Genomic DNA, 12,624 nt, shown 5'->3' on the forward strand with positions numbered 1-12,624 from the left:
AAGTAATTATTCTATTAGTAGTTTTTTGTGTGAAGAGGTGACATTTATTGTCTATACGTTGTTTTTTTACATTCATCGGAAAGCTTTGCAAGTAAGCAATAATGGATTCATTTCTCAGCTTATAATTACCAATAACAACATAGTACCATTTAAATTAACGTTGTATCCATTAAAATTCTCATGACCAATTAAAGGCATGGAACAGTTCATATACCATTGTCTAAAATGGAATTGCTAATTAGAAAGCACATTAAGTATTGAAAGCAGGGGACCTACAACCTCAACACTCAGGTCACGCCTTGCACCAAAGTAAATGGGACTGCTGCGATTCCGTTTAATATGAAGACGAGATTCGACTACAAAAATTGCACCCAGTAAAGACTAAGCCCTAACCAATTCTATGCTTTTGTATTAAGCTTATTTGTTAAAAGACAAAACAGTTCTGTTAGTTTTTCAGGCCTAGGTTGATTTTATAGTGTGTGCAGTTCATTTTAAAAATGTGTTGTTTCTCTGTAAATGTTTGGCAAAAAATAAAAGGTCACAATCACATTATGCCTCTTCTAATCATTGTAACTGCTCTTTTTATGTTTCTTATTCACTAGATGTTTTCTTACCCGAGTGTGTCAAGGCATGGACAAGGAGTCAAGTGAGTCTTCATTACAAGCACAAAGGAAGCACACTAGAACACTAGTAAAAGTGTGAATCTGGCAACCTTGGCAAGCTTCTGATGATCTGGTTTTGTCATTGCTACATTTAATTGATAACACAAAGAGTTTCTATGTACAATCACATCATGGCTTTTCAGACAGAGTTTTGAAAATGAAACAGGCCCTATCTGCACATAAAACCCAACACTATGCATTACAAATGTATAGTATACTTGATGTCTGACAGAAAATCCCTATCTTTGACTGCACGAAACACAAAGGTAACATGCTGCTGATCCTGCTATTCTTATAGTCTTGCTTTGCCAGACCTTCCTCCACAGCACTGCAAAGGCAGGTCCGGCTAGTCCACACAAACGTCCAAACGGTGCCGCAGGAAAATAGCCCCGGGGAGAAACTTTTTGGTTGAAACGTTTTGGTTGAACATGTTCACGTTCAAAGGCTGTTTTAGTCGTGCAACAGAAAACTACGATTGGAAAGATAGTCTAGCTAGCTGTCTGGGTTTACCCTTCAGAGATGCGAGGAGCAGACCATAGTCAACCGGGTTTGAAAGTGTGAAATCCGGTGGAATTTCCGGCGGCAACCTAGCAATCCCGGAAGTGGAACGTCATAGAAATAGACTACTATTCTTAAAATACATCTTTCATTGGCTGCAGGCTTCCTGCTAAAAACTTTAAATCTTAAGCCCAGGCTAAGATAACCTCGAGGACACCCTAATGACATCCGGCCATTTTTAGACTTTGTGCAATTTTTGTGTAAGTATTATTTATTATTTTATCTAGTCAAGATATTAACAATATAGGCCTAGTGGTAGGGTACAATATATAGAAATTGAAAGAGTATAGAATAGCCCAACACATTTTACTGAAGTAGCCTAATGTTATAGCAAATAGACCTATTGAATAAAAAAATACACATCACACAATGGGCAAATAGAGCCTCTCTGTCCAAACCATAGACTACATAACAATCTATGGTCCAAACCAACAATATGCCAAATAGGACTGGGTTTGTCATTCTAAAAAATGTTGATACCGATACAGATACCAATATCGGTTCCTGAAAAACACTTCTGCTAACAATTTTATAAAATCCATGAAATCAAATTTTAAAAAAATTGAATTCGGTACCCAGCCCGGTCCACAGCGGCACTTTGCAGCCTGTGCACACAATTGATTATCATAGCAACCAGCACAGAGGACAAAACTTAATGACACAAACATGGCAACCACAGACTAGGCCAAAAAAGCAGTTCAGCCACATAAATTCAAAAACCTGACACTTCATGTATAATTAGAGTAGAATAAAACATCAGCAAAACAGACAACAACGACATGTATCAACAACATAACCTCCACAGCGACAGCAGCCACAAACACACAAACAAAAAAAACCTGCAGTTTTAACTCAACGTGTAGTGCACACCCGCACGTACACTACACCACGCTATGTTGCCTAGCAACGTTGACGTCCTCACTTGAAAAACGAGAAACCATCACGAGTGTCATTGTAGGCTACTCACCTGTTCGAAGTCTTGCACAACTTTTCTGTTCGTTCATTCTTCTTGCAGAATACAACCAGTCCACTCAGCATCTCCGTCTCACTGCGCTCCTTAAAGTTTTCAAACATTTTGAGCTAAACAACGCTCTGCAATCACAATTTGGACAGGTAGGACTATCAAGGTCTCAGCCATAGGTAGGCCTCTCAACAGTCTCAAACAGCAGAAACGTCGCACACACTTCATGGCCAAAGTTTTTGAGTAAATTTAAATTTAGAAAGCTCCTTGAGGATCCATCATGAGTATTTTAGCATGTAGCCACTATTAGCCACATAAAACGTGCACCTGTTGGTGACGCAACACATGGGTTTGTTTGATTTGTGTCACTTAAGTGCTCGCGGGGTGGTGCATTAAACCCATGGTTACACACATAGACCGTTCATATACGGTCTATGGTTACACAGCATACCTACGACGAAATAACGCTTGGTGGTAACCAACAATGGTAGTTATTTAGCACATTGCAGTGAACTGTTAACAAAGTGCAAGGCCCAGCCCCGGTGCGACCACTCGGCTAGTAGCCTACGGACCCAACATGTGTATTTTAGCGCCAGCTTTCTGGAGCTCCGCCCTCCTGCGGCCGCGGACACCCCTGCAGCTTCTTCTCTGCTGCAACTGATGATTTTTCTCCTTTTTTTGTTCCATTCTCATAGTTTATCAGGACCTTTGATTTTACTCTGCAACAGACTTGAAATGCCAGTATGCTAAAATAGACCTACTTGGAGAGTTTTACATAGAGAAAAAATACTTATTTAAAAAATAAACTACTAAAAAATGTAGGAAGTAAACACAAAAACAACTTTGTGACAGTAATGAGAGTAATTTTCTAATTTTCTTCACCCTAATTGACAAGACTTTAGTGCACTTGACTGCTATTTTGAAGGAAAAAAACCTACATTGTAATAATAACTACACTTTCTTTTGCATGATTTTATCATTACCATGTACTTAAATATGTAAATATCCTACCCGAAATATCAATAAGTAAATTGAAGTTCTATTTTAAGTAGGCCTATGTCAACATTGAGTGTAGATACTGTGAGCTATTTAAATAGACTTGTAAAGAATTAAAGGTCAATGTTTTAAGTTGTAGGCCCTTTTGGAAATCCACTTTATTTCGCTTTCTTATCAAGAGTCAGAGAAGAGCGATACCAATTTTACAATAGAAAGTGGTATCAATCTTGGTATCAACACTATCACACTCAACACAAATTAGTGTACTTAGAAAAAAGCTAATCTATTCCTTTAAGTGTCAAGTATATTTCAAGCTGTAGACCTACTGCGTACAAGTACAAAATAGTATGACAAAATATCACCGTTTACTACAGAAATTATAGCACACTTTAATTTGTATTTTTCACACACGAACGTTTGAATAACATGAAATTATGATTTGAGTACTCTTTATGACATGCAAACTGACTTTCACGTGTTAAATCGGTGGAAGTCTCATACATGAAAAATAAAATCCACTACAAGTGAGCCATGTTATAAAAGGTCTTATTTATTATACAGCATATCTGTTAATAAAACATCTGCAAAAAATAAAATAAACATCCCTCTCTAGATCCTGTATTATATGGGTATATGCAACTGAGGACAATTTTAAAGCACAAAAGCGGGGCACCCACGTAGGCCACCTGGTAGAGTGTGTGCCCCATGTACAGAGACTCAGTCCTCACCGCAGCGGTCACGGGTTTGATTCCGACCTGCAACCCTTTGCTGGATGTCATGCCCCATCTCTACCCCCCTTTTTAAGTCTAAGCTGTCCTGTCGAATAGAGGCCTAAAAATGCCCAAAAATAAATAAAAAATAAATAAATAAGCACAAAAGCATCACTCAGACTTTCTTTGCATAGACTACACCGCCGTTAGTCTCCCTCCGACACTTGTGTCAGCTTAACAAACCCGCACAGTGCAAAGCACTTAACAGACGCCACTTAATTTGCTATCCTCTAGAGTTTACTCTAATGTTTGGACTCTGTTCTGTAAATGGAAGGGAAGAACGGGACTAATTGCGCTAATTGACCTCAACTCTATTTTAATTATGATAGTTTAGTTTGTCACTCTGCATTCATAAACAGTTTAATAAAGACTGAAGTTTAAAGGGTCATCTCAGACTTTTGCAGGCCACAACGCTATATATATGTGTTTCTTGCATGTGCGTTTTCTCGTTGTCAATGAAAAATTGTCATATTTAAAAACTGAAGTAAACCAAATAATCCAAAAATACACCATAGCTGATTGTTTACTTCTGAATTGGTCCATTTAGTAAATGATGAAGAGAGGTTATGAGCTCCATCTAACCGGTCATCTCTGATGATGAAATGTCATAATCCCTACAAAATTGCTTTAATTCTTAATTCTTTGAGGTCATATGAATGTCAGTGTTTATTTACATAATCAAGTTTTGGGGAAAGAAATGCTGTAAACATTATGGAAAGTGTTTTCTTAACATGTTTAGAGTTGTATTGTCAGAATATAATTGTGTGGTTAGTGATGATCAAAGTGTCTTCTTTCATCCGTACAAGAAAATGTACACCTTCACACAGCCTTTCTATCCAGTAATCCAGGAAATAGTCATATTCTGACTTCAACCTGTGGGTAAACTTCATATACAGAGAAACATAAATAAAGTTACTCAGTATATTCATACACAAATACATCTAAAGCGTTCATTTAATCCAAACAAAGCTGCCAGCAAATGTCTGTGTAGTTAAGTGTTGTCAAAAGTCCGATTCAGAATCGGATTTATGTTGCCATTTAGCTTTTAGCTGGACTCTCAATTAAACTCCAGTGAAAATAAATTGTACTAATTCAAGTATGACTGTAGGTAAACATTTTAAACTCAAAAACACACTAAGAAATAGAAATATAGAAAGCCTCATCATATCCAGTGTCCAGACAAATCCTCACAAGAAGTTCAAGTCATGTACCGTCTGACGTGGAACAAAAAGGCTACTCTCCAAATCTGGAATAAAATTACTTAGAAAAGCAAACTACTTTGGGAAAAGAACTGCATTTTTCTTTGTGATGTTTTGATCCCCATGATTTCTGAGGATAAAGTCACTTAAAAACATTTTTAATCAAACATTTTGTGTCCACAATGTCTTTGTGTGAAGTTTCCAAAAGTAGAGGTTGATGGTGGTTAGGTCCACAATTATTCCAGAAATCCTAGGAATCCGAAATTTCTACCAACATATCAAGTATATACTTCTCAAACAAGTCTTTTATTTCACCATTGTCCACCCTTAATGTCAAAATTTGAACATGTTCTAGTTCTCCTGTTCACCACTTTAGGCCTTTGTCAAAATTTAAGTACAGCATCCTTTTAGAAGGGCCTGTCAGGTGGTGTATTTGAGTTTAGGTGTCTGTGAATTACATGAGATACTGGAAAGAGAAGGATAGCCAGTGGTAGTCGCGGTGCCTTGGCTCTCCACAAACATCGGGTCCAGACAAGCGACTTTGGCAGCAAAAAAAGCATGAATACAATGAAGCACGGCAAAGAGGTTTGAAAACTCCAACTCCTGAAAGAGAAAAAAAGAAAAATCAATACTCAGGTCAAATGCAAGTAATTCATTTTCTATAACCATGTTGCTTTGAAAGTCTTGTTGAATAACCTTTTCCTTGACATGTATTTTTAAATTTGTCTCAAAGTGATTTACCTTAGCTTCAATAGATTTGGAGTCTTGATTTTGGAATAAAAACTTGATCTTGCTTTTTCCATCATCAGATGATCCTTTTAGTTGGGAGAACTTGTATCTCCACAGGACCGCCTGAAAATGTAAAAAATGACAACGATTTTATCAGTCTAGCGTTAAACATTAAACAATGAAAAAACAACTATAACTCTTTATTTTATGAATGCCTTTTTATGTCACTATTTCATGAATAATTCACGTTAAAAATCCACGTAGACCCAGGGAGAAATGGGACACATCAGCAGATCAACCAGACAGAAGTTGTTATTATTGCCGTGGGGAAATTTAACAAGCCACAGTTATTTCACCCTATACAGCAGAGCTTCAATGATTTAATTAGTGTCGATCTGAATAAATAAAAGCAGAAACATAAGCCAGTTTCCTCAGGTAGACAGCTGGCTATGCTTTCATGAATATGAATCTGTAACTGTTCTTGCCACTGTAATAATTACTGTGACAACAATCTGATTAATTATGGCATGAGAAATAATGTGTAACATACGATATACAAGATGTCTCACTGTGATTTTCTGACAAAACAAGTCTCTTACCCTCAAAGCAGAAATTTATGAAATGAGTGTTGACCTCTCCAGCTTTCCTTTAAAACCCAATCCGACTCTGACAGAGGTGATGATAACACAATATCCTTCGTGTCAATCACAAGCACCTATACACTGTCATATTACATCTGTAATGTGGCCTACATGGTTTTCTTATATGCTTACGAGATTGCGTCTGCAATTCTTTTATTTTAGTTAAAGTAGGTGTTATGCTCTCTTATTTCTAATATTTTTATTTTCCACATTTAAGTGCTCTATTTGTTACTTTATGCAACAGCTGCTGTTCCTAAACAGATTAGGATCCCATGTAAAAATATAAATATATGACTTTTGAAAAAAAAAATTCAATAATTCATATATATATATATATATATATATAATTCAATAATATATATATATATATATATATATATATATATATATATATATATATATATATATATATATATATATATATATATATATATATATATATATATATATATATATATATATATATATATATATATATATATATATAAAAATAAACACACACACCCATATACTGTCAGAGAAAATAATTGTCATGGGAAGAACATGCAAACTCCACACAGAAAGACCCCAGCTAACTGGCAGCTTCATACTCAGAGCTTAAATAATTGTGCAATATATGTCTTGGTTCTGTCATCCTTGGTTTATATGTTCCAATTAAGTTTTTCTATTTTTACATTGCGCTTTATAAGGGAAAAATAACAACTAGCGCCATGTGGAACATCTCACGGGGTCCTGAGCCAGCACATTACAGCTCAACTTGTCGAAGTTATAGTTGTGTTGTTTCCGATTGAAACTAACTAACATGCTTTTGGAAATGTGCCAATAGCAGCTTTTAATTAGAAAGTAATCCCACCCAGTGTATTGTCTGTGATTGCAGTTTACATATGGATTGCGTTTTGTGCATTTCTCGCTGTAAACAATACGCTGGCAACATTTTTATCGTCCTTGGGGGACATTGTTGCTTCACATTGCAGGAATTAAGGCCAAAAATCTTAGAGAACAATATGGCAGAGCTTGTGTCCTGCTCATTCACATAATGTGCACCAGTGGAGTAGTCTGCATGGCTCTCAGACTTGGGGAAAGGCCAAAATGAACTGCAGGAAGGAGTGAGCGGTTTGAGCAGCGGGAGGGGGACCAGCCGTCCAAACAATTGTACTCATACTCCCAAAAATGCACACAGTGCAGAATAAGTTAGCAGCACTAAAAAAAGAAAAGGGGAGGCTGAAGCATCGTGATCAGTTTCATTACACTGTACAATACAGCTGTCTGAAATCACCCACTAAAAATATTCACATTTGTATTGATGATAAAGTAGTATCCCACACTCACCTTTGAAGCTGCATCAAAGCAAACAAAGCCATTGCTGAAGTCAACTGTCAGTCCCATAAGGTGGCTCTCCATGATACAGGCATACGTTTTACACTGCAGAATAGAAGAACAAGATGTTACTCACAACAGCTACGCAAGCACACAAAAGCCTTTTTTGCTCTGCTGAAAATGTCATATGAACGTTATCAATCTCTGTACTAAAACGACTGAGCTGGAACTGTGCGCTAGATTAAAATCATCACGATTCGCTGCACGTTGCCTACTGTTCAGGTGCAGACCTGTATCCTCTCCACCTCCAGAAAAGTGGCCATCTGAAAAGCCTTTTCCCAGATCAGCAGCTCACACTCCAGTTCCACGCTGAAGAACATGTCCTCCCCGGTCTCCGTCTGGACGCTGAAGCAGTGCTTCCTCTTGTCCAGAAGGTCATTATCCTAAGATAAGACAGTACGGCTGCCATGCTGATCAGGTTCAGATGGGCAGAGTGACGTGGAGATAAGACAAAGCAACAGCAATGCAGTTTCCTGAAGCTAAAGGGAGGTTTATTTACTCTGACAAGAGTGAAGACTGCAGACTTACTGTAAGAGCACTTGAATTGTTTTTACTCTTTAATCTCACATACATGAGATAGATAGATATCTAAATCTATCTCATGTATACAAGTTGTATCAGAGGATGTTTTACCCTAATGTATGATTTTTATGGCTTTATGTAACCTAAATGGCACAGTTTAATAGTTATGGCAGAGTACTTCAAACTATGTCCAACTATAACATTTGAATCTACATGAATAGAATTGCAATCACTATTTAAAGTGACCTCGAATCTGCAGAGAGTGAATACAGTCTAAACCTTGAGTGTTGTGGGATTGAAGTAGAACACATGCAATTTAATCAGGGTGTTGTATAAGGGCATTCCCTGGTTTTCTACGTTATATTTTCTCAATGTATCCAGTGTGAGGGTTGTTTCTCTAAATGTTCAAAAAAATGAAATGAAAGCGGCGGTCTTACCTTTAAAATCTTGCACATTATCTCATACACAGTGAAGCTCTTCTCCGCTCTGGTCCAGTCCCATGTTGTCACCTGTTTGATTAGAAGGATGGCTTTATTAAAAAGGGAAAGAAAACAGTCTCTAAAATTATTTTGTACCGGTCTTAGTCTTTTTTAGCTGTTTTTGTTATTCTTTTTAACAAATTTTCTATATTGTGTAAATATATAATATTTATTTTTTTATTAATTACTCTTTAATGTTTTATATAAAGCACTTTGAATTGCCATGTTGTGAAATGTGCTACATAATTAAAGCTGCATTGCCTTGCCTAAAAGTAAACCTCATGCATGTTTTTGAACAGACGACTCGTTTGGAGATACCTTTAAATAAAATGAAAACTGACCCTATGTGAAAACCAACCACCCCTGATTATTATCTGTTGAGATTTAGCATTCTAAATGAGCTAAAACTGAGTTGGTTAATGATCCATAATGTAGGAATAACACTGTTCATGTATTGCAGGGTTGATAGTCTGACAAATAAAAATGTCATTAAAGTGTTACTTGTGCCAACATAACACTTAGAATGGTTGGATGGTTGGTACAGGAAAAACAACTTCGACAAGCAACACAATAGATTTATGCTGTAATGTTTTTTTTCTTCCAACAGTAGCTATTCCTTATATTTAGCAAGAGTAAAGGATTTGAGGATGATGAATAATCACTGACTTTGGCAAACAAAACGCTCTCTCAGTGATTCTGAAAATGCGGTCCTGGGACCGCTAGGGATCCTGGCACTCTGTCGGGGGGTTGTGTGCAAAGTTTTTATGTTCATTCATTTAAATGATTATGATATACAAACAAATATCTTCCTTTTTAAATCTATAATTGATTAAATCTAATAATTCTACAACTCTTAGAATGTGTTTAATACATGTCTAATATCTTTCTAATACATTTCTTGAGTGGTGGTCTTTCCGTTTACTCAGACTATGATAGTGTTGAAACAAAATTTAATTCAAATTATTCCAAGGGACATAGCCTACATGAGGGGGTCCCTGCCTGGTATATTCTCTATCTTGTAAGGGTTCCTTGGCTGAAACTGTTTTTCAGAACCTCTGCCATTTCCTTTGGGAGAAACACTAACATAGGGTTTCTACTGGAGGCACACAAGCCAGGCATGCTAATGTTTCCAGCTGATGATAGAGCGGATAAATACACTGCATTCCATACATCCATCTTTGATCCATCTTGGATCCATCTTGTGTTTTTGGAAAGGTAACAATAAGACACCACCCTCCATACTTTATGGATACCTAGCTGGATTAGCCTATCGCTCTCATTAAAATTCCATGCTTGCCTGTCGTATCTAGTTTAATTGCTAAGCTGTGGTTGGACAATCACTGGTCGGGGGCGGAGTTTAACCAGAGGTCAATTTTCTGATGAATTGTTGTTGAATTGAAAATGGTCATCTTGCAATTTAAGGGGGATATTCCTCAAAGTGTAAGTAAGTATTCAATAATGAAGAAGCTTGTCGCATTGTCTTAAAGAGCAGGCTTCTATTTTCCACCATCCACTCACATTAGCATATTCCATTTATATCAGCACATTCATTTTGAGCAGCAATTTCAGTTTTCTATAAATCTTTCTCACCATCAACAGCAGCGTATCCCTCTTGTCATAATCACTTAAGTGGCTGGCAGATTAGTAAACCGATTTAATGATCATTCTCAATCAAGAGGAAGATCAATGCAGCACAAGGATTATGTGTGAGCTGCTTCCTTTTTTTCTAACAGGATAGCGTTTTCTCCCTCAATAATGTAATGTAATAATGATGTATAATAATGTATACTCTTTAATGATCCCAATGGGGAAATTACAATGTACACTCTGTTATTACACACTACACAAAGGTCTGAAATACATACACATGCTCAGGTCCTATACATGCACTAATGGAACGATGTCAGAGTGAGTGGGGGCAGGCACCCTGAGCGGTTGAGGGGAGTTTGGTGCCTTGCTCAAGAGCACCTTGGCAGTGTCCAGGAGGTGAACTGGCCTCTCTCCAGCTAACAGTCCACACGCTGTACTTTGGTCCGTACTGGGACTTAAACAAGCAAACCTCCAGTTCCCAACCCAACTCCCCACAAGCTGAGCTACTGCCACCCCCAATACATTACCTTAAAAGGAAAATTCTCCCATGGAGTTGAACAGCACTCAATTGAACCACAGACGTTTAATGGTTTAAAGAAGTTAACATGCTAGGTGTACACTTACAGGGGGTGCTGAAAACTTGAAGAGTGAGGAACCCCTCAAAGCGAGGAACTTTGGTGAATACATTCGGTCCTGAACGGAGTCCTGCTCCTTCTCATCGACCCAGCCCATGTAGATAATCTATCAAACAGTGAAAAAGAGACGTGGTCACGATGGGATGCAGACTGTACAAGGGTTAAAGGCAAAAGTAGAGGTGTAAGACATGGAAGATGCAAGCATGCCATTTTATATCATGGGTGAACAGATCTAGCTCATCAACAGGAGCAACCAATACCAAATAAAATGCATGGCCTTGCGTTGGATCAAGTTTTGTGCTCTTGAAGACACTTCCTGGTGGATACTAGAGTCTCTGCTGTTCTTTTGTGCATGCATGTATGCATGCATGCATCAATCCGCTTATTAGTTCAAAGGATTCCCACAAAAAAAAACATTTGCTATTTTAGCATTAAAAAATTATCTTTTGTTTTATCATGTATGTCATTAACTGATTGACTGAGAAAAGTTTTAAAAAAAAACATCAACCTAGTTTTGGTTATTTCACATGATATTACTATATCAGCTCTGTTTGTGTGCAGTACACAGTTGAATAAAAGAATTAAATACAGAACAATGGATAAAATATTTAACAGTACTTGTATCAACATTTTTTGGGTTGTTTGCTTACATTGCTGGATCAAAATCAGACCGACAGAGTTTAATAGTATTAATAAATAATTAAGTTTTTTCTCTCCAAATTATAACTTGGTGAATATTTAGTCATGAATATTCAATTGTATTAAGAAACACTTGAGAAACCAAGTTCTTAGGAGCTTTAAAGATTAATGATGCAGGCACATGTTTTTTGGTTTATCCAGCAGAATACTGTAAAAACCTAACAAATCAAGGTACTGAGGCAAAATCATATAAGAATCCAATGTCATCATTTAGCAGTGCTCTCTTGCTCATTGATTTGTAACATTGCCCACAGTGGTCTTATACACGTAGAGGTACTTAAGACATAGCTAAAACAATATAAGCAGTGTGTGGCACGGTATTTTTCCTATTCTGAAGCACTTTGTGACTTTGTCTGTAAAAGATGCTATATTGAATTAATTTAGGCAAGGCAAGGCAAGGCAGCTTTATTTGGAGAGCACATTTCAGCAACAGGGCAATTCAAAGTGCTTTACACAAAATCAGTTAAAAAAAAAGTTTAAAAAATTAAAAAACGATACAAAACTGTGAATAAACAGTTAAAAATGAAAACCTCAAGACACATAAAACACAAGAATAAAAGTTACTGTGCAGCATAAGAAATTAAACATTAAAGAAACAAACAGTCATTTAAAGAAAGGCAACATCAAAAAGAAAGGTCTTTAGCCTTGATATAAAAGAACTGAGAGTAGCAGCGGATCTGCAGGTTTCTGGGAGTTTATTTCAGATATGAGGAGCATAGAAACTGAACGCTGCTTCACCCTGTTTAGTTCTGACTCTGGGGACAGAGGGTAGACCTGTCCCAGATGACCTGAGAGGTCTGGGGGGG

The 12,624-nt window shown here is 37.1% G+C and overlaps 1 protein-coding gene across 2 annotated transcripts in view; it reads right to left on the reverse strand.

The window, feature by feature from the left end:
• Positions 1-3,849: 3,849 nt before the first annotated feature.
• The window catches only part of sntg1 (syntrophin, gamma 1), a 34,508-nt gene continuing 25,733 nt past the window's right edge, over positions 3,850-12,624 (reverse strand). For both annotated transcript variants that reach the window (XM_034888426.1, XM_034888427.1), the window contains exons 14-19: positions 11,109-11,225; positions 8,853-8,924; positions 8,124-8,276; positions 7,846-7,938; positions 5,888-5,998; positions 3,850-5,749 (exon numbers count right to left, since the gene is read on the reverse strand). In XM_034888426.1, the coding sequence (XP_034744317.1) occupies positions 5,567-5,749; positions 5,888-5,998; positions 7,846-7,938; positions 8,124-8,276; positions 8,853-8,924; positions 11,109-11,225 (729 nt within the window). In that variant the 3' untranslated portion in view covers positions 3,850-5,566. The remainder of the gene's footprint in view (positions 5,750-5,887; positions 5,999-7,845; positions 7,939-8,123; positions 8,277-8,852; positions 8,925-11,108; positions 11,226-12,624) is intronic.

This window comes from Etheostoma cragini, chromosome 12, assembly GCF_013103735.1.
Source record: "Etheostoma cragini isolate CJK2018 chromosome 12, CSU_Ecrag_1.0, whole genome shotgun sequence".
Classification (NCBI taxonomy): domain Eukaryota; kingdom Metazoa; phylum Chordata; class Actinopteri; order Perciformes; family Percidae; genus Etheostoma; species Etheostoma cragini.